Source organism: Serinus canaria, chromosome 6, assembly GCF_022539315.1.
Source record: "Serinus canaria isolate serCan28SL12 chromosome 6, serCan2020, whole genome shotgun sequence".
Classification (NCBI taxonomy): Eukaryota; Metazoa; Chordata; class Aves; order Passeriformes; family Fringillidae; genus Serinus; species Serinus canaria.
This window is the reverse complement of record NC_066320.1, coordinates 6750719-6771870: the sequence shown is the minus strand read 5'-3', so window position 1 is coordinate 6771870 and position 21152 is coordinate 6750719. Positions and strand designations below refer to the sequence as shown.

The 21152-nt window shown below is 43.7% G+C and overlaps 2 protein-coding genes across 9 annotated transcripts in view; both read right to left on the bottom strand.

Moving 5' to 3' along the window:
- Positions 1 to 12046, bottom strand: part of CCDC6 (coiled-coil domain containing 6) — a 48341-nt gene extending 36295 nt beyond the window's left edge. For both annotated transcript variants that reach the window (XM_050976238.1, XM_050976239.1), the window contains exon 1: positions 11720 to 12046. In XM_050976238.1, coding sequence (XP_050832195.1) covers positions 11720 to 12031 — 312 coding nt within the window. In that variant the 5' untranslated portion in view covers positions 12032 to 12046. The remainder of the gene's footprint in view (positions 1 to 11719) is intronic.
- A 7566-nt stretch (positions 12047 to 19612) lies between these two features.
- ANK3 (ankyrin 3) overlaps positions 19613 to 21152 on the bottom strand; it is a 339095-nt gene continuing 337555 nt past the window's right edge. For all 7 annotated transcript variants that reach the window (XM_050975984.1, XM_050975977.1, XM_050975979.1 and 4 more), the window contains one exon: positions 19613 to 21017. The gene's annotated coding sequence lies outside the window, so the exon portion shown is untranslated. The remainder of the gene's footprint in view (positions 21018 to 21152) is intronic.

Genomic DNA, 21152 nt, shown 5'->3' with positions numbered 1-21152 from the left:
CATTGACAAAGACAGCCAATATGGAAAATACGGCTACACTGTCATATCAAACTCTAAACCAAAGTTTGAAATATCTCTCTCTCTTAATCCTTTACTGATGACTACTAGAAAGAAATTTTTGCTTTACTCTTTGGCTTTTAACTGCATTGCTGTTTTACTGCTGGATTTTTTGCATTGGAAAGTTTGCTAGTTAATCAATAGTGTAAAACAAATGGGAAACAGAAGCACGTGGAACAGGTTTTGCTTTTGCTCAACCTCAATATAAAAAATGCTAAAAAACATCACAAATATGCACATGTACACATAACAAGATTTGTTGCTTTATGTTCAGTTGTCTGAATTTTCAAATGCACTGACTTGTCAACGTGAAAGACAGAAAAAGTATCATTTTGCTCTAATCTTGTAGCATACACTGTTTATTTGGAGGTGGTGTGTGTTGTTAATTTTTCACAGCCAGTGTGATCATTGGAATAACCATACATCTTAAAATGCTGTGGTTTATTCGAACTGCATCTAATACTCAAATTTAATGAAATCTGGTTGTTATGCTACTTAGAAACTAGTAATAACAAATTAAATCTCAGTAACACCACCATTATTAATTTGTACTGAGGTGCTACATTCCTTGTAGGTCCTAGGACCTACAAGGAATGTAGCACCCCAGTACAAATTATTCTGATATCAGATGTCTAATGCATAAACTTCTTAAATTAACATATTTTAATTTTTTTTTAGTCTGTTTCCTGACCACTGATAAATCAACATTTATCATCCATGTTCATGGATGTTAACTAATTCATTTTGCTGAACTGACCAATTAGGAAACTCAAAACCACACACTCCCAAAATTTCAGAGCAGAACAGCAAAAGATTTAGCAGAAGAATAGACTATTAGGTGACTAACTTAATGCTAAGCTTCTGTTCAGAGGTATGCTCAGAGGTATATTCAGCTAACAGGTACTGGGTTGTTCTAAAATAACAAACTTCTGCTCAAAATGCAACCACAGCAAACTCCTGTTACAAGTAGCTGTGCAGCCACAACTGTTTCTCTACTCAAAGGCAAAAGACACAAGAAAAAGCAGTGAACAGACACTGCACAGTCACCCCCACCCCCCACCCCCAATAACCTCCATGAAAATCCTACTTCACTTCATGTAGTCCAGGTAATGCATTGCAAGCATGTAAATATGAAAAACATGCTTTTCTTCATCAGAGTACATCATGAGAGCTGAAGTGTAATTCTGTTATACCCAGTTCTTCCAGGCAGCAGGTGCCAGACCACTGCTGCATGGCATGTGCCAAAGAGTGCCACCTGCATACCACAGGTATTAGCAGTGACTGTCCCTGCTCCAAGGCTGCACATTTTCTCACTTCAACTGGGTCCTGAGCACCCACTGCCTGTGTATTCATCATCCTTCCCTTCTAGGTAAAAGTGGCTTTTAGCACTTTGTAGATCCTTCTTTCAAGTGTGTATAACCTCTGGTATCTACATCAATCAACCTGTTCTCCTTTAAGTTTTTTAAAACTAGGGATAAAGACCACCAGATTAATATCCATTTATGGGGATTTCAAACTGTAGATGCTCACCATGCAATTTCTTAACTGTCTTTAAATCTCTTAAACCCTTTTTATTTGCTGGTGGAGAGGCAGGAAATAGGACTGTTGTTGGGATTTTGTTTGTTTGTTTTATATGATAAATTCAAATACAGCTCAGGTAATCATTAGGGATGGCAATGTTTTTCCCCAGAGCAGCAAGGTGTCCTCAGCCACTCAACACAAACAACCTCTTAAGAGGGTTAAAATCTCCCCCAGTTTCCTCTTACACAAACTGACTTTCCAGAGAAACACTTTCCCAGTGATTAACAAGAGCTGGAGATGAAACTTGTTATTAATTATAATCATACCTTTTCCTAAACCAAACCAACATATTCACAAAGCAAACACAACATTGTCCACCTCACTGTTAAGGCACACTAGCTCCAGCTCCATTACAGAAAAAGAAATGTTTCTACTTACCTCTCCTAAGAGTCAATTAGTAGTTTTCTGGGGTTTTTTTCCTTCTTTTTTTAAGTTTGGACATCTTACAGTACCTATCCTACTATTCCAGAGAGCAATCTCTTTCCAGGCTTTCGAGGCAAGAAACAAGTTTATCAATGTGTAGTGTATGAAAATATGATGAGGAATATGAAAAAATAAATCTTTGGCCTTTGTCTCTGTCTCTGGTCCCTACAAACAGAGATTTGCAGGATGTGGGGGAATGCAGTCATCCTTGAATATTCATCCCATACAAAACTGGGGAAGTAGGTCTGACAGAGAAAAGGGACTTTTTGCATATCTAGATTTCAGGTAAAATTTACTCTGTGAAACTGACTTTGGGAGCGTCCCTCTTCTTGACCCAACCTGGATTTCATGGCCTGTGAGGACAGAGGTTTCACCTAGTTAATAATTCCTGGCAACACGAGCCAGGACAAAATGTCTACTGCACATTTTTAACAGATCTGAGAAACACATATCCTTTAAAGCTCTTGTAAAGGGGTGGCTAAACCCCTACATTTTGCAAACTTCATAACAGTGGCTTTTCCTGTCTATTTGAAAATGAAGCAACACAAAGTGGAAATCCCACCACCTGGTGAAAGTAGAAATTCAACTGTAAGTCACAGAAAGAAGCATAACTTTGTATTGTGGCATGCTAAACATTGCTGGGTCTTATCATGTCTGACTTATTAAGAAACATTTATACTTTCACACAGGACCAAAGCACATCATGATGAGAATTATTTATATATGTGGTAGGAGTTTTAAGTATGATTAGCACCACCAGCAGCAGTGTAACTAAAAAGGCCTTAGCTTTACAGTAATAAGCAGAAACATCACAGTTTAGGCAGTTTAAAGAATTAAAGCATTTGAGGAAACTTTACAGACAGCTGGAACACTGCTAGGCTGTTTCCATCTACAGCAGGGCTGAACAGATGCTCATCCACCTCACTAAGCCCTCCTCAAACTAAGACCAGACTGGTGTAATATTAGAAATTTCAAACTAAGTAAAAATCAGCGTTGAGAGAGAGGAAGAGAAGCCTTATCTGAAGAGTTTCTCCATCAGTTAGACTATCAGCTGAGCTGAGGAAATACCTACTTTTCCACAAAAAAAACTGCTCCAAGGGAATGAATGAAGGGATAGAGGACTCTCAGGAGCTGAAAGGATCGTCCCCATAGACACCAATTAGCCTACAATGCCTGTATTTTAACTGAATAATTGAAATAATTACAACTCAAGTGCCAGGATTAGAAACTGCTTTAATATTTCTGTAAAAATTGCTTCAGCTTTTATCAAGTAACCATTGCACCCCACAGAAAGAGATGTGAAACCTGCACATCTGTAATTCAGAGTTCCCCACTTAAGATTCATTTTTACTGTAGAATACTTCACTTCAACCGTCTTGACTGTCATTTTCACTTTGTTCTCCATCCCATACATTGAAATGGGACACTAACAGACTACCTAATTAAAGGTCAAGACACATCTTCAGTCAGACAGAAGGACCTGACTGGAGAACAGGAACTTGAGATGTTCCCTTCTGGCCATCCCCAGGCTGCTGCGTTGGAAGCAAGACATCACAAGAATATTTCCTGTTACACATCCAGGGGAGCTTGCTTTATACTGTATTTTTTGCCTCTCTTCTAGAGCATGTCTTTGTCTCTTTTCCATTCATTCTGTCTGAATCCCAAACCCTGTGCATAATTCAATTTGTACATTTTGTCCCTATTCTCCTACTTCATTTTATGGGTTTTTTTTCCCTTAAGAAGAAGACTGAAAGGATTCACCTCTTGCTCTCCTGCTAAATTCAGCAACTTCCTCCTACCCCCCTGCCCAAAAAAAGAGCAGCAAAGCAACTGTTTCTCTCACTGTTTTTACAAGGCTATGCTGAGATACATCAGATGTCTGCTGCTGACAATTTTCATTCCTATGAAGGACAGCACTGTCTCATTTCTTTATTTCAATCACATTTCAAGGTTTGTTTGTGAGACACTGGCATTCCATTGTCCTGCAGCACCCCACAAGCCCAGCTGCCTGATATCTTGTTTGCAGCTGCCATAGAGTCACCATTTCAATGGCTTCCAATGCTTCCAGTCCCCACCTGGGATCCCACCCAAGCATGCTTTACGAGGGGCAGTGGGAAGAATACCTTTTGTGAAGTCTCCAGCAGATGAATAAGCTTGCTCACCACAGATCAGTATTATTTGTTCAATTACTGCAAGGAGCTTTGGCACTAAGGGTCTGTAGCTGAAAATTTACCCCATGTATACCAACACTTAAAACCAACAACTTGGAAAACAGCAGCTTCAACATTAAAGTCAGTATCAGCAGCAGGAGGAAATAAGCAATGAGAACAAGTAAACAGAATTAACAAGGGCAAGAAAACCACAGATGACCATGTACCTACCCTGGAAAAAGAAAGAGTTTAATAAACTGAAATAATTTTCCTTCATCCTTTGAAATCCGAAGTAAAATTCAAATTACATTAAGGTCAAAACCACAACTAAAATGAAATACAGAACTCCCAGGATTTGAAAACGATGCTAAAATCTTGTCTATACTAACTTTTTAATACTGGGATCAGCAACAGCACTAGAAGCTCTAAAAACCTCAATACTGATTACTAAATCAGCTGATGTGAATAATGCAAAACTCAACAGTCAGTTGGGCAGGTGACTAAAAAGGTTAAAAATGTCTGGCAGATATACAGCAGGAGCACATATGACTATTTTTTCTTTAACTGAAAGCAAACCTGTTTTTAGGTGTAAAATGCAGTAAAAACCAAAGCAACTTCTTCAAAATACTTTTAAGTCACAGGAGAAACACCAAGAAAGAATGGCCCTTAGTCTCACTAAACGTTCAAACCTGACAATAAAGACTATTCTTAAAATAAAAGTTGATTACAAACCAGTTCTAACACAGAATTCATGATACAACCTCAATGAGAAAGTTCATTAAGATGTAAAATTACTTTCTATGCAGAATAGTAAGCCCACAGAAATCCAAGAACTTTGCCTTATTAAAAATTCCCAAACGTACTCTACAATTTCAGTTCTTATTTCACTTTCATCCCCAAAGTAATTCAGAGCACTATACCAGTATGCCTACTGATTGAAGACATTCCACCATTATTAAATATGGGAACGTCACATAAAGTAACTGATAAAAAAGTAGAGTTGCTGTATAATATTTAAGGGCAAGCAAAACTAGGTGGTTATCAGAGTTTGGTATCAACCCAATGGCAATACTGCAAACAAATTAATTTATAGTATAAAGGACAGAAACATTAAACAGGTCATTCAGCATGGTTTTATAGAGAACAAGTTGTGGCAGATAAGCAAATATTCATCCTTCAGCCAAGGACTATTTGTAATAAAGATAACCACAAAGGTGTAGGGTGTGTATAAGACACCCATATGAGTTTTTGATTTAGCAATACATGCCAAACATTATTTTAAAATGGCTATAAAATAAAGTATACATCAGGATTTCCAAAGTGGCTTGCTGACCTCAAAAACACACGAGTGAGAAGTTCCATTTCACCAGCATGTACTAAGCAGGATGTTGTTTAAAATATTCCCTACACAATTAATTAATTCTCTGCTCTAAATCAAGTGCTACTGGACAACCTAGCAGTACAAATCAGACCTAAACAAGGCACAGGTGTGCAAGTCTATTTCTGACAAAATAGCCAAAGCACACAGCAGCAAGCTCATTAAAGACAACTGACCACACTGGATGAAAAAAAATTAAAATAAGTAAAGTTCCAAATTAGGCTATCAGAAACATTTGTGCAAATTTGAAGCAGGAAGGGATGTTTAGACTAGACCAGTGCATCGTATATAATTCAACACTTTGGATTTCCAGCATCTCAGAGTCTGAGAGCTTAGTTTAGCTTGTCAATGTAAACTAAAGTTGCCTGTTACAGCCTGTATCTTCATGAGGAGAAAGCAGAGGATTCAGAATACTCATTAACCCAGCCAAAAGGCACAGCAGGAACCAACAGCTCAGCCTTGGAAATTGATGGGAAGAACAGGAGGCAGGACACCAAAGCCTTTCCAAGCACAGTGATTCTTCAAGAGTCTTCAAATTCAAACTGGATACCCTTCTCAAAGACACATTTCAAGGTCAGTTACAAGGTTCAGTGTGGAAAAAACTCACAAAACCATGTGACAAAAATTAAAGCAGATTATTAAGTAAACCTTTGAAGCCTTAAACTCCCTTAAAGTATAAGCATTCCTGTTAATTAATATTTGAATTAACTTCAAAAACATTGACTTTTTCTGTGGTTTTTGTTTGTATTTTAAACAGCATTCAGGAAGGCCTACAACACTCCCCAGTGACATTCTGTTAATAGCACATGGATGATGTTTTTGTCTGGGAATTGGATATGCTAGTGGCTGTGTGTAACTACCAAAGGGGAGCAGATGCTATTACACCTTCCTACTACTGGCTCACCAGCCATGCAGCAAAAGCAGCAGTGCTCTGACCATGCTACCCTAAGGGCCAAGGCAGATAACACCAAAGGGCATTACTAAACAGCCTTTTTCCTTTACAGACATTTGTAAAAGTTCAACAGAAGCTTCTTGAGAATCAGAAGGGAATGTAAAACTGAAATACCAGACAGTCATTTCCTACGTGCCCGTTCTTGGAAAAAAAGTGCCTGAAAAATTTCGGATGGACTTTCACAGTGGGCAGATTTGCTAATCTTAGCAAAAGCAGGTAAGCAAAGCATTTCTAAAATATGTTATTTTTGAGCTACTTTCAGCTTAGTCCAGCTACAAACTGGAGTGATAAATGACACAGCAGGATACAAAAGCCCCAAGCAGGTTTCTTACAGCTACAAAAGACATCACAGAACTAAGAGTATTTTTCACACAAGCAAGACCTACTTAAAAATCAAGAGTAAATAACAGATTCACAGATATATTTTGTAAAAATTTTTTTGCTTTCTTGGTTTGCTTTTTACCTCTCTCTGCTACTAATTGATTTCATGCCCTTATCAGCACCTTTTAAAGGTTCCTATTTCCGTTCAGATAGACTATCCTGCCCTTTTTCTTCTACTATTAATAGCTACATTCTGTACTGGAACAGGCGTTCTGCCTTGAAATTCTGGTGCAAACTCCAGAAAAGAAAAAAGAATTTTTGCTGGAGATTTTTGACAAAACAGCACACCCATTCACTTCCCCGAACTATCTGTCTAGACTGACATTTTTCCAGGAAGACCCACAACAGCACACACACACAGATCCCACTGCACACTTCATTGAGAACAAAATGCAAAATTGTAATTATTTCCAGCGTCCCAATCTGGTTGTCACTGGGAAAACTCTAACAGGTCACAATAGCACACAGGATTTTTCTGATCAGAAAGCCTGTTTGCTTTCAGGAGATGGCTGTTATTGAAAGCAACAACTTTGTTCAGGATTTAAGTAGGGGGTGAGGAAATAGGAGCTGAGTAAGGCCTTTTTTTCTATTGTTCCTCTCAACAGGTGGGAGGCTGTTCACACAGCTCTGTACAATCACAGAGGAGGCCAAAAAGCCAGGAAATGCAACTGCCCTCTGCCAGCACTCTAGGAATGAGAAGAGTTAAGCTGGGAGCCAAGGAGCACAGGTTTAGCCACAGAAATAAGGGTAGCAGAGATCTCACAGTAAAATACTGCCATTCACAACCCGCAGCAGTCCCATGTCCCAGTGTTCCCTGGCAGCAAGTGCTGCAAGCAGGCACTACAGACAGTGATAACTCATGGCAAGCTCACAAAAGCCAGCATATGCCATCAGCACTTCAGATCAGACTGGCTCAGCTGAATTGATGATCCTGTTGGGGACCCACATAGCACCACAAATCGGGATTTCTAGGATAATTCTCGTCCCTATAAAGCAAAATCGGGGAAAATTAAAGAGAGATGCTCTTGTAAAATGTTAGACTGCATTAAAGCTGCTACATCAGGCATTTTGGAGTGGGAACATTTTTAAATTAATGCTTCTCAAATACTCTATTTTCACCTCAGCTAAAGAACTAAGTAACAGAATAAGGCTTATTATATTTTAATTTTCTAACTCCACAGAAAATGTCTTACTATAGTAGGTCAATTTACATGAGTTAAATTCCCAAATCTAACATCCTAGAGAAAGTATGTAGCAGCCAGGGACTAAAACTCTTCTTGTTCTTAGGACCATTCAGTTCGTATGAGGCCTGTCAGTTCAAAACAATAACAAAGAAAACCAAAATGCTTCCAGTTTCAGCTAAAGGTTACATGGCTTTCACTGAAATAGGATGGCTTGGTTACATTAAATACCAAAAAGCAGAAAAAAAAGAAGCTAAAAATCCAAATTCTACCAAAGTCAAAAGAAACTTCCTGACCAATACATACTTACACCCAGATGAAGTATTTCAGCTTTTGTTACATGCAGCCATTAATTCTTTTGAAAAGCAGTCACCCCACCACCCAGGTTTGAAGGTACTCTTATTTAACTAGAGAAGTTGTGCTGTCCCAGGCTCAGCCCATTAAATATGACATCTCCTTGGCAGACCTTTTTCATCAAAAAACTAAGGAAATTCACACAGGAAATCCACTTCTGGTAGTGCAGCACTATACCCAAAACTCACTGCTTCTCATCCCAAACACACAGCCACTCAGATCTTCAGGCGCCTGTTTCTTCCCAACCTAGGCACCAGCCGTTCCATTTCCTAAAAAAGACCTTGCAGAAATACACCATGAGATCATACAATTGAGATTGCTAAATACATATAAATGAACCCTCTGCAAATGGCTCGAGTGATCTTAGTAACTTCTCCTTAATATCTGATCTGAAACTGCACCTTCTGATGTAATGCTCTTGCACTGCCAGAGATCACCTGAAACATCCCCCAGCTTTCTCCCTGCTTTGCTCCCTCTCTCACCATTTGTTACCAACAGCAGCAGGTGAGATAAAGTTATCACATATATTTACTTACTTTCACAGTCTTGCACATGAACAGCAGCATAACTTCATTTGCATTTTAGGCTACTGGAAGCAGTACAGCTCGCACATATTTTTGGGTGTATGCTTAGTCCAAGCTGGCTTCACCAATTTCAGCTTGAAAGCAACATTTGTTTTCACATGTTTTAGATGAGAGTACATATGAAGTTAGTGAGCACACAAGCCTGCCAAGCCAACACCTTTCTCAGTCAGTTTTCCAAGTGCAACTACTTAATGTAGGTCTCCTATGCTTAATTAACACTTTATTTTCAACCCTATGACACAAGGGTGAACTACAAATAAAACTAGTAAGCTCCTATGTGGCAAGCAATTTAGGTAATTGCTAAACTGACTATATCCACGCTGACACCAACAATAATGCAAGCACAAAGAGATGTTATATTAACACTTACACCAGCATGGACACAAGAGGTAGGAGGAAGACCATCACTGGCAAACTTTAAAGGGAAAATGTTCAAAATCATTAGAGACAATGGTAGTAGCTGCAGAAAGCCAAGAGTCTCTGAGGCCTTGCACAAAAAAGTTCAAACAGGATCAGTGAAAGGTTTGCAGATGAAGAGCTGTGTGGTTCAAGGAGTCACCTTCACCTACAGCACACAGGTTTAGTCATTTACCTGCTATTCTGGCTACCTGTCAGGTCTATTTGTGCTTTACAGCTTGTCCTCAACACTTGATAAAAATCAAAGCTGATTTGTGTCATTACAATGCCCACAACAGGAAACACACAAAGTGCCTGTCTGTCAGCACGGCAACACTGAGGAGCTGGAGGGTGGAGGAGCAAACTGACAAAGGTTTAGAATCACAGTGGAGACAATCAGAAAATTTTCTATTCCTCTGACATGTGAATGACAAATATTTCAACATTCCAATAAAGCTCATCTCCAGTCACCTGCATACTAGAGCCACACAACAAAGTATTCTGACTGCAAATGAGTTTACATTATGGACTATGTAAATCACAGCACAAGGTCTCACTGGCCTGAAAAAAAGTTATGTTTTGCATTCATTTTTTTGCTGCTTGCTGAATTAGAAGTGGTTTACTCAGTCGTGCACAGTTTAGCATACCAAAGCCACAGCATCAGCTAAAGCCTACAGGTTGCCATTAAAGTCTAACACCTCTCCTCTCTTTATCCAAGATGTCAAAAACAGGCAGAGTTTCAGATTTAAGGAAAATACCTCCTTTTTATAAATTAAAATTTCTTGAAAATGTAAGCTGATCAATCCCTAGAGACACTGCCAGAACGGTAATGCACATAAGCATTTTTTCCAAGTTGTTTACAAACAATACACTTACCAGGGGTTGAGAAAGATGCTGTGCCTTTCTAACAGGCAGAGAGAAAATGTCTGACTGACAAGGCGCCTTAGCACCTTTCAACATTAGAAGGCACTCCGCCGCTACCTAATTAAGGCACATTCTCTTCTCGTAAAGTATTAACAAAGCACACATTTCCCCGACTAGCACTATATTTGTCATCCTTGAATAAATTACTTCTGTATTGTATTTCATGCACTCTTCCGGCCCACATCCTGCTAGACACTGAATGCTTACTACTAGGAGCAGATGAGAGGTATGCCTAGGCAAGCTCCATTTCTTGGCTAGATGGACTGACAATGGAAAAGCTGAGTATCAATAAAACAGATATTATGCTCAGAGCAAAGCACCCCCTGTGAAAAATCAGATGAGATGAGAGTGCACACACACAGGTGGGATTGGTCTCTCCTGAAACATCTCCACCTGCACTGGCAAGGACGGTCGGGACAGTATCAGAGTTACCTTTAACAGGTCTTTGGCAAGTTACCTACTCTGCGTGCAGGCCATGACCACTACAACACCTAAACAACCCCTTTAGCCACAGAATTAACAGAAATTCCTATAATTTAAACTCCTAACTCCCAAGCTAGTAGAGAAAAACAGAACAATATTTTTGTAGTACTTTGATATGCACTTTTCTGAGGATTCCTGCCTAACAGCATCACATAAAATGGTGTTAAACTCAAAGTTATCCTCACGGTACTCATAAACCAGGAGCTGAGCGGTTGCCGGGACAGAGTGCTGCTCTACTCACATTATTTCTAAGAGTCTTATTTAAATGAGTTTTCAAATACCTTGAAATACAGCAGTTAACAAAACATTACAAACAAACCAGACACTTCCTCATGAGCAAGACGCTATTCCTGCAGCTCGCCGCTTCTGCACAGTGGCTGAAGAGGTTACGGCTGAAGAGATAATCCGTAATCTCCGCAGATTACTTAAACTCCAAGGAAATCTCTACTTTGAGAAACTTCAGGGGAACGGAGAGCATCGCCCTTCCCCTGCCCGGCCCCTCCCCGAGCCGCCGCCGCTCGGACACCGGGCAGGGCGGGCCGGCGGGGCCGCCTCCCCGCGGGGAGCCGGGCGGCCACGCGGGTCCGGCAGGGGGAACCGCCTCGGCTCCTCGCCGGTTCCGCTGCCGGTGCCCTCCCGGAGCCGGAGGGGGCACGAAGGGCGCGGGGTGACCCCACCTGTGCGCGTCCCCCGCGGCCGGCCCGCGGTGACAGCCGGGCCCGCCCGGGGTGACTCGTCCCGGCGAGCCGGGAGGGAGCCAGGGGACCGGCGGGGAGGCCGCGGCCGGGGCCGGGCCCGCCCTGCGCGGACACCCCGCGGCGGGGACACCCCCGCTCCCCGCCCGCCGGGCCCGGCGCGGCGCCGCCCGCACTCACGATGGTGACGCTGGCCTTGCGCAGGTCGCGGTTCTCCTCCTGCAGCGCCTTGCACTTGAGCTTGTAGGTTTCCAGCTCGATCTTCAGCACCTTGTTCTCCTGCTGCAGCGAGGCCAGGCGGTTCGTCAGCTCCTCCAGCCGGAACGGCGAGATCACGATCCCGCCCGCTTTGCCGCCCCCCGAGGAGCCGCCGCCGCCGCCCGCAGCACCGCAGCCGGGCCCCGCGCCCGGGCCGCCCCCCGACAGCGGCCCCGCGGTGCCGCCGCTGCCGCCGCCGCCGTCGGTGTCGCTCTCGCTGGCGCTGTCCGCCATCGCCCCGCGCGCGCCGCCGCCGCCGCCGCCCGAGCAGGGGGCGGCGCCCGCCGCGCGCCGGCGCCGAGACGGGCCGCGCGCCCGCCCACAGCGCCGCCTGGCGGCCCGCGCCGGCAGCGCGCCGGCCCGGACACAGCGGGATGTGCCGGGACACACCGGGATGTGCCGGGAGCGGGGACACACCGGAATGTGCCGGGAGTCGGGACACACAGGGACACACCGGGATGAGCCCGGAGCGGGGATCCGGGACACACCGGGACCGGAATGTGCCAGGAGATCCTGGACACACAGAGCCCGGGACCGAGGAATACTCCCCGGGGAGGCTCCCCACACACCGAATGCTGGATCCGGGATGTGCCCGGAGAATCCCTCCCACACCGAACCCGACGTCGGGATGTGCCCGGGGGAATGTGCTGCACTCCGGGACCCCCGCGGCAAACGGCCCGTTCGCGGGACTCTTCTCACTGTGCCGCTAAACCCGTGCGGGGGAGCCGGGGGTTCGCTGCACACCACCCAAACTGCCCCAAACCTTGTTTTGTTCAAGCATTTTTGTACCAAAGCGGCGTTCGGGCGCCCACGGCGCTGCCCGGGCTGCACCCCCGGCCCAGGCCCCTTGCCCGGAGCAGCTCGCAGCCCCTCGGAGCTGAAGAAGCGGGGATCCCCACCAGGCGAGCCCCGGGGTCGGGGGGACAGCCCCAGCCGCCAGCTCTGCTCCCCTCACAGCACACAGACCAACTAACTGGCGTGTTAATTCAGCCCTCCAAACATCAGCAGAACTGCCTTGAATTAGGATATATGGACACTCATCTCTCATTACTGATAATGTATTTCCTGATTAGTAGGTGCATTAGTTTATTTCTTTTTTTTTCTTTTTCCTATTCTTTTTTTTTTTTTTTTTTTACTATTTCTTTGCAGAGCAGCAGCGATCTATAGCGGAGAATTTGTGCCACTCATTCTATGGCAAAACATGGTCTGTACTGCTCCTGGATAAATTAGTCCCCAAGACTGTATAATTGGTTTCTCAATTATTTATGAAGGGGTCTTTAACAACAGTAATTCTTCCATTAGTGGCAAGTAAGGATTTCATTATCTCTAACTGCACTACCTTTTTGTTCCATGCCATAGTACATTTCAAATTTTACTCTTTCTAATGGCTATAATATATGGAGGAATTCCATCTCTGTAAAGTAATTATTCTTGTCACCTGCTGGGGAATATAAGTGCAGGTCATCTTATTTTTGGTCTCTTAATCACAAGAAAAGGGCTGTTCCTAGTTCCCAGCTTTGGAAACTGTTTCCCCTGATCTCCGTCTGTCTGTCCCTGGCACATGATGCTGCCTCAAACAGAGCTCAGACTGGAGAGGGAGGCAAGAGGGAATCCCCGTCCAGCACCAGCAGAGACCCACAGTTCTTCCCCATCACGAGGCATCAGTTCAGGGCTTTTCAGACTAGAAGAGGTCCAGCATCCCCTTCCCAGCCCTGTGGAAACTGAGGCCCACTCCTGCATCCCATTACCTCCACACTGATCCTGGTGATGACATTACCATGTAATAAAGCCAGCAAGCAACCCTCACGACCACCCTAGCATCTGCTGCCCCTCAGCTGGATTTGCCATCTCTGGGCTTAGTTAGGGTGGGATTTCTCCCAAACATAACAGCATTGTCCTCAAGAGATGCTGCCATGGATGCACAGAGCAGTTGAGGATGTCCATGGTCTCATGAGACTTTTTTCAGTGCTATCCTAAAATGCCCCTGCCCAGCCCCTGGCTCTGCAGGGGCACACAAACCTGACCACCTGGGCAGCTGCCAGCTCTTCTGCCCCGCAGCCATGCCCAGGCTGAGCCTTTCCAGCAGCATGGGCTGTGGGATAGAAACCTTGAGGGATTAAAAGAGAATCCAAAAAACACTGAGCGCTGTTTTGGACAGGCAGTTGCCTGTCACATTTCACCAGAACTGCTTTCAGATAGGTGTGCTGTTATTTGGGAAGCTGGCTGGACACCACGGGGTCACGAGGAAATGTTATTTCATGCATGACCTCCACAGCACCGGCAAGAGCTGCAAAGCTGGTTTGTCTCTGTGCACAGGGACATGTGCTCCTCAAATCAAACTAATTTCTAAACTAGCAGGTTTATTCCTCAATGTTCTTGCTCCATCCGTCTGCCCAGCTCTGATCAGCCAGTTACCTCCACTGCTTTCAGCAGGACTGCTCACTCATTTGAATGTCTTGCTGAATCAAGGCCTAAATATTTTGAAAGCCTGAATCAGCAGAACATGCATCTGCTCCAGGCTAATCTTACCCAGCAAGCCCCACGGCGTGCTTAACCTTAAGCCACTCTTCAGACCTATCAACGTTAATCTTAAGTGCTTTGCTGATTTGGAGCACTATAATTTTTCAGAGGACATGTCCTCTGCTCCTTCAGAGACTAAAATTAGCCTGAAAACAGACAGGGAGGTGCAGGCAACATCCTCGACCCAGCAGCAGATTGGCTCAGCCAGGGGCTGCATCCCTGGGATCACACCAGGCAGCTCTGGTGCTGCCCTCAGCAGAGCAGTTCTGGGGTGGTGCAGATAGCAACTACAGAGATGAGGGACCTTGAGGCAAGAGGGGAGCTTTCCCCCAGCTGCTTTTGCTGTCCCTCTCTCTCTGCTGGGCTGGCATCAGAGGTCTGCCTCCCAGCCAGCATGCTGACTTTCATAACAGTGAATTATAACTTGGCACTTCTGTGGCTCTCTAGTTCAAAGCCATGCTGAAACATTATCTAATTAATTCACACAATAGCCCTGGAAGGCAAGAAAGGGAGGTAGGAAGCTGAGTTACTTGCCCAATGACAAACACTGAGTCAGTGCAGGAGTGGGAGGAAAACTCCAGGGCCCTGGATGTTTAGATCTGAGATGGCATCCTTCTTGTTACAACAGCAGTTCAGTCATTTAAAAAATAGCACCCGTATATTTAATTACAATTACAGCCAACTACTCCTAATTAATAGATTAAACAGGGGCAGAAAATGTTATCCTAATTAGCACCCCCCAAAAATTAAAAATCACATGCTTTTCACATCTGTAGGATGTTAACCAAATCAATTAAAAAGTATAAATATGTGGTAAAAGCAAAATTAGCAAAACTCCCCTTTGAAGACATGTACAGCAGAGGCTGCCCCACTGACAGGGCTGCTCAGGTGCCCCTGGTCCTGGTCCCCACTGCAGGCAGTGAGGGGCTTGGCATCCCAGGAAAAGCCCCCACAACCAGCCTGCCACCACCACAGCACCTGCAGGACAAGGTCTCCACTCTCCTGGCCTCAGTAACTTTTTATTGCATGAAAAATAAATGCAGAACTGTAAGGGGGAAAGGAAAGGTGTTTGTAGAAATAAAGAATGTGAAAATGCCACCAGCACTGTTATAGCAGGAGAGCAGATCAATCAAGGAGAAGAAATAATAAAACAGGGATTTATTCACAGAAACTATCATTACAGGAGTTAATGGGCAATTAGAAACAGTGTTCCATAAACTCACATCAACAGTAGAGATATTGTATAAAATACATTTCTAGGTGTCAGGGGTTAGAAGAGGTATGTTCAGAGATTTAATGTAATCCTTAATGTAATTCCAGAGGTCCATTAATCGGCTGGAAGACCTATAAGAATAAAATTTCATTAAAATATTCAGTAGTTATAGACTGAAGAGGAAAAGGCCAACTGAAGCTAATTAACCTAAGGAAAAAAAGTCTGCACAGTACTCAGAGTACCTGACTGAATGAGGGAGGTAGGGGAAAGAGGGAATGGAAAGACAAACTTGCAGGAAAATGCAATTAATGAAATATACTGCTAGGAAAATAAACTGAAGCAGCATTAAATAGAACATGAACTGTACAGAAGGGAATATTGAAAGGGGGAAATGGAGTGCATATGTGGAGAGGTTGTAGTAGGGGAGAAAGCTTGGTTTGAAAGATACTTGTATGAGCAGAAAAAACTCAAATCACTGCTGTTGTGGATTAAGGCATCTATTGATGCAAGTTAAAACATGTTTTCTAACAAGCAATTCAGATGAAAATAATGTCATGCTGCTTTGCTTTTCTGACCAGCAATTATTTAATCAGAAAGCTGTATCAGGAAAGAAGTCTCTTAGTAGGATAGAGTATCTGACTATGGAAGTGTGCTGTGTGGTAGCCAGCCAGTAGCTAATGCATCTTCAGCTCTGGGGCTTTACTTTTGTATCCCTGTTCCCCCCAGGGAATTTTTTTCAGAGTTCATACTAGGTTGGTTCTGTAGGTCTGGTCACTTCATAATGATACCCAGCCCCTGGAAGCCTTTCAAGGAAGTTGGTGAACAGGGGATTGCTGTACTTTGCTGTTTTATAGCCCAAATAGCTCTCAATAAATGAACATTAGTGTGGTGGGAAAAGCACCAACAAAACTTTTATGATAAATCTCCACCATCCTCCAGGACTTCGGGTCAAATAAATAAAGACATGCACAATTTGCATGCTGTTTTTAGCATCAGCAGTTATGAAAAATGTGGCACATACATAGATTTTCCTTGAGCAGCTCATTTTTCTGTCCTTCACTAACCTTTTCCTCTCCCAGTAATGGACTACTTTTTACATTAAGCATTATGTAGCAGGCTGAGGCTAAAGGGTCCACATCTCCATCAGAAAACTGCTGTACTGCCAACCAAGCAAGAATATTTTCTTGTGCACTAGGAGACCATTTTTCCCTCCCTTGCTCACTTGGGGGTTAGAGGCAAGCTGAACCAGGAGCTTCCTCCTCCTCCAGCCCCAGTTTGGTAGGATCTGCCTTGAAAACAGGATTCCTGTTTGCATTCCCCACACACGACCCCAAGGCCAAGAATGCAATGGATCAGCAGCAGCTTTTTCATACATCATGCATGTGCCTAGGACAACAACGGAGCCCCTTGCCAACACCCTGCCCAGCATCCCTGCACCAGCCTCAGCCAGGCAAGTCCCAGCCCCCTGGATTGCACCCCCTCCCTAAGGAGAGAGCTGGCAGGGACAGGAGGGCTGCCCCAAAGCCATCGTGCTGCCCCTCCAGCTGTGCAGGGCTGGCACAGCTCCTCCAGGCCAAGCTGCTCGTGCTGAGTTTGTATAAAAATTTGATTAAATTGCCACTGGTGGACTTCATGGAGTTTCCTCAAATGTTATCAACTTGGTCCTGCTAAACTCCTCCTCTAGAGGGCATGGAGAGGTTTTTGGGAGCATGTGCCCCACATCCCAGGCTGCAGTGGCCTCCCAGTTGAGCACCTCGATTTCCTGCACACTGTGTGCTACAGACAAAGCCTGTGTTAAACAACCCCTCAGGAAATTAGCATTAATTACCAGGGTACTGCAATCCTACAAGTGACTGCCACTTATCCCACTAATGTTGGCTCCACACTACGGGAGCTCTTAGAATTTCTGACATTAAAATTGTTACTGGCCACAAATAAATGTAATTGATACACTTTCAGAAATGGAAAAAGTACGGTAGGATAGTCTGCAGCGTTATTAATTAGTGCTAAATCAAATATCAAAGGATGAAAATAACACTGTATTTAGCAATCAAGTTTATTTTAATAGATGCAATCAGAGTCCCATGACTTACAATTTTGCCTCTAAGGGGAATGTTCGCACTGAGGGAAACAAGAAAAAAAAAAAAGACAAAAGTACACCTTTAGATAGGGTTCTCTCTCACTCCAGACCTGTCTGTGCCATTTGCTAGTTCTGGCAAGATTTCTGTTTTCCTTCTCATATGACCATTTACACTTCAACCTTGTTTTTCCCAATTATCCTGAGCTACTGTTGGAACCACTCAGAAAATCCAACACCCAGAAAATCCTGTTTGTGCAGCATTTAGTATGAATTTTTAAACTCTGTGAATTCAGCTGGAGAGTTCCTGTTCTCTCTTGCCTCTTTGTATTTAAGGGGGAAGCAAACTGTGACACAGGTGTGCCCATGCAGCAGCAGCTGGGGACTGGCACCTGCCAGCAGTGGGACCTGTCAGTGCTGGCCCAGGAGAGGCTGTCGTGGTCACAGCCTGCTCAGGCACCCCTGTGACAGGGCTGGGCTGCAGGAGCACCCTGAGAGCCCCGAGCTGAGCTGGCAGCCCCTGAGTGTGCTGTGACAGGCGAGAGCCGAGCGCGGAGCTGCCACACAAAGCACTGTCAGGAGAGCTGTGAGCCTCACCTACACCCTCTGCTACCTCCACAGGCAGCCTCGCTTCTCTGTCTTCTGCCTGCCAGAGCTGCCATTCCACGGACAGTCAGAGCTTCTTTCCACACCAGCACCTGGCACTAACAGGGAACCAGGTAGAGGAAGAGATGAGTCAAACAAAACGCTGCCTTTTGGATGCTGTTAGAGATTGAAGAGAGGCTCTTCTACAGTGCAGCTCCTGCCTTCCTGCTGGTTGTCACCACAGCCTTTGCTTCCAGCTGTACAGTCATGATATAATATTATATATAAATACACATCTCACAGAATTTACTGAAAACACTCTTTCTCATTCAGCTGGTCAGGATGCTGGAGGGGAGGGAGGCGTCTGGATGGCGAGGCTGCAGGATGATCGCTGCTGTCGGACTGTGAGCTGCAGGAAGATGCACTTGTTCTCCCATGGTGTAAGTGGCATTTGTCCTCCAAACTTTGGCATAAGGACCTGAACCACCAGCACTGTACCAGCATCAGCAGTATCCTGACCTAAGTAAAGCATACATTGCAACACAGACTGGCTGCTCAAACCTGAAAACTTCATTTACCATCACTGCTTCAAAAGCCAGTGGCCCTAATAACTGAGACACTGACAAACCAACCTGTTATATTCTCCAAGTGCTGTTCATCACAGTCAGGAGAGCTTTGCTGACTGACACAGGTGAGCACCAGGTCCCGTGGGGATCACCAGATAACAACAAGCAGACTGAAGTGGTTCTGTAGAAGAGGAGCTTCCTGAGGCGCCAAAGCTGGGGTGAAGTACCTCATCTTCCTGTTGCCTTAAAAGCCAGGTAAAACAGATCCCTGAATAATAAACTGTATTTACTGCACCTGAGCAGCAGCCTTCCATTCAGAGCAGTGTGTGTACTGATGCTGCCTAGAAACCTCTGTTTTGGCCATTCTTTACACAGTGGTGTCTCACCTATAATATACAGGAAGTGCATGCAATACACAGGGGATGCACATTTTAATGTCCTCATGGGCTGTGGGTCTGTTATTCATCTGCCTGATACTGGGGAGAAAATTGCTTTTGGTAGTGCTTCTCCTGGTTCTTGACAGGGCTAAAGAATTCACAGGAGGTGCAGAGCTCACATGTGCTGGAGAAAGGGCTGCATGTACCCCTGTTGCACAGGCCCTTTCCCAAAACTCCAATCCAGGGAGTGCATTTTCCTTAGCCTCGCTGGGCATGTGCTGCTGGCTGCTGTGTTTTCCTCCTGCTGCCCCGACCTGGGGAAAGCCTGCCAAGTGATGGCCTGTCACACTGGGAAGATGAAGAGGTGGATTAGACAAATGAAACAGAGAGGAAAAGCAGCTGAAAGCCAGGAGCAGATAACTGCTGGCCTTGCGAAGCCTCACATCTGCGGGGTACAAGAACACTGCCAAATACACGTTATCCAAGAGTTTTAACACAATTTATTTTATGCTTAAATAATCAACTAGATCATCCAGTGTTTGTTGTTTTCATACATATGTAATTAGAGCTATTATCAATGAATGCTGTTTCCATATGAATATAATCAACAAATTAAAGTATTTCACCAAAAACCAAATAAAAATGCCCTTTAAAACACAGCAGCCTTAACAACCTAATATTACACTGCTAGGATGATTACAGATGATTGGCTTACTGAAAGATTCTACATCTTATAGCCAGTACACAATACAGTAATAATTTTACAGCGTGCTGCCAGTCTATTAGCTAATAATTTCTCTTCAGTTCATTTAAAAATATCCCAAACTTGTGCTCCTTAGAGCACCAACCCACTTCTAAAGCTGCAAGCATTACCCCCATTATAAAGCAAGAACAGATAGCACCCCCCTCCCCATAATGCAACTACTGTGTATGTTATGGGTCTTAGGTCATTTCATTGAAAAATTGGCAACAGCAACAAATATTAGATGAAGGGCTTTGTGTTTACAGATAAAATCTTATTTTTCATGTTGCGGAATAGTGTTTGCAAAACTGGAAAAGATTTAATCAAAATAAGGTGAAACACATGCATCAAAATATTAGTACTCTGAAGAAAAATTTTCACAGAACTACAGAATTCCTCATTTTGGGAATCATTTAAATTTGCAGCAGATTTTAAAGATTTTTTTAAAATCAAGCTAGCGATTTTGCATATACAAACATTATAATTGCTAATATACAAGAATCTGTGAAGATACACCCAGAATATCCCTGTAGGTGCAGCCATTTGAGACACCTAGCCTGCTCAATGCATTTGCAATATTCTGTTTGTGATCGAAAAGGCAGTGCCTTATCAACACTTATTCTATTTTGTTAGAATTTATACAGTGTTATTTATTTACAGCAAAACTATTGATGTTTAAAAAAGAAACAAATAGTGTTTTATACCCTGACAGTTTGGGTCCAAGAAAAATAAGGCGAGCTGTTGTGGATTTTAGTATTTTTAGTGTCTTTCCATGGTTTAACCATTTCGTCTTCGCACATCCTCTCTGGCCACAGGAATTTATTTATTTTGAGATGACATCAAACTGCTTGAGAGAAGCTGTTAACAGCATGGCATCTTGTATATACACTGCATTGGTAACTGAGCACCCTCCAATCCTGTGAATGAACGTGAATTTCCATGCTCTGTAAATTGGCTCATGCTAAATTAATTTTTTTGTTTGGGATTTTTTTTGTTTGTTTTTTTTTTCTTTTTGCATAAAAACCATGCGGTTAATGTGGGGAAGCAGCAAACACACGCACACTTTTATAGGTGAATGTTTAATTCCTGTTGATTTTTCTTCCGTGAGTGTCCCTCTAGAATACTGGCAGTAAAAGCACACTGTGGAGAGAAAACAGAGAACAAATCATTTCAGAAATACCTGGTTAGAATCACTTTCATGCCTTTCCCTGACTAAACAGAAATGTAACTGGCACAATGGAATTCTGCAATAGGTTAAATCACACAGTTTCTAAG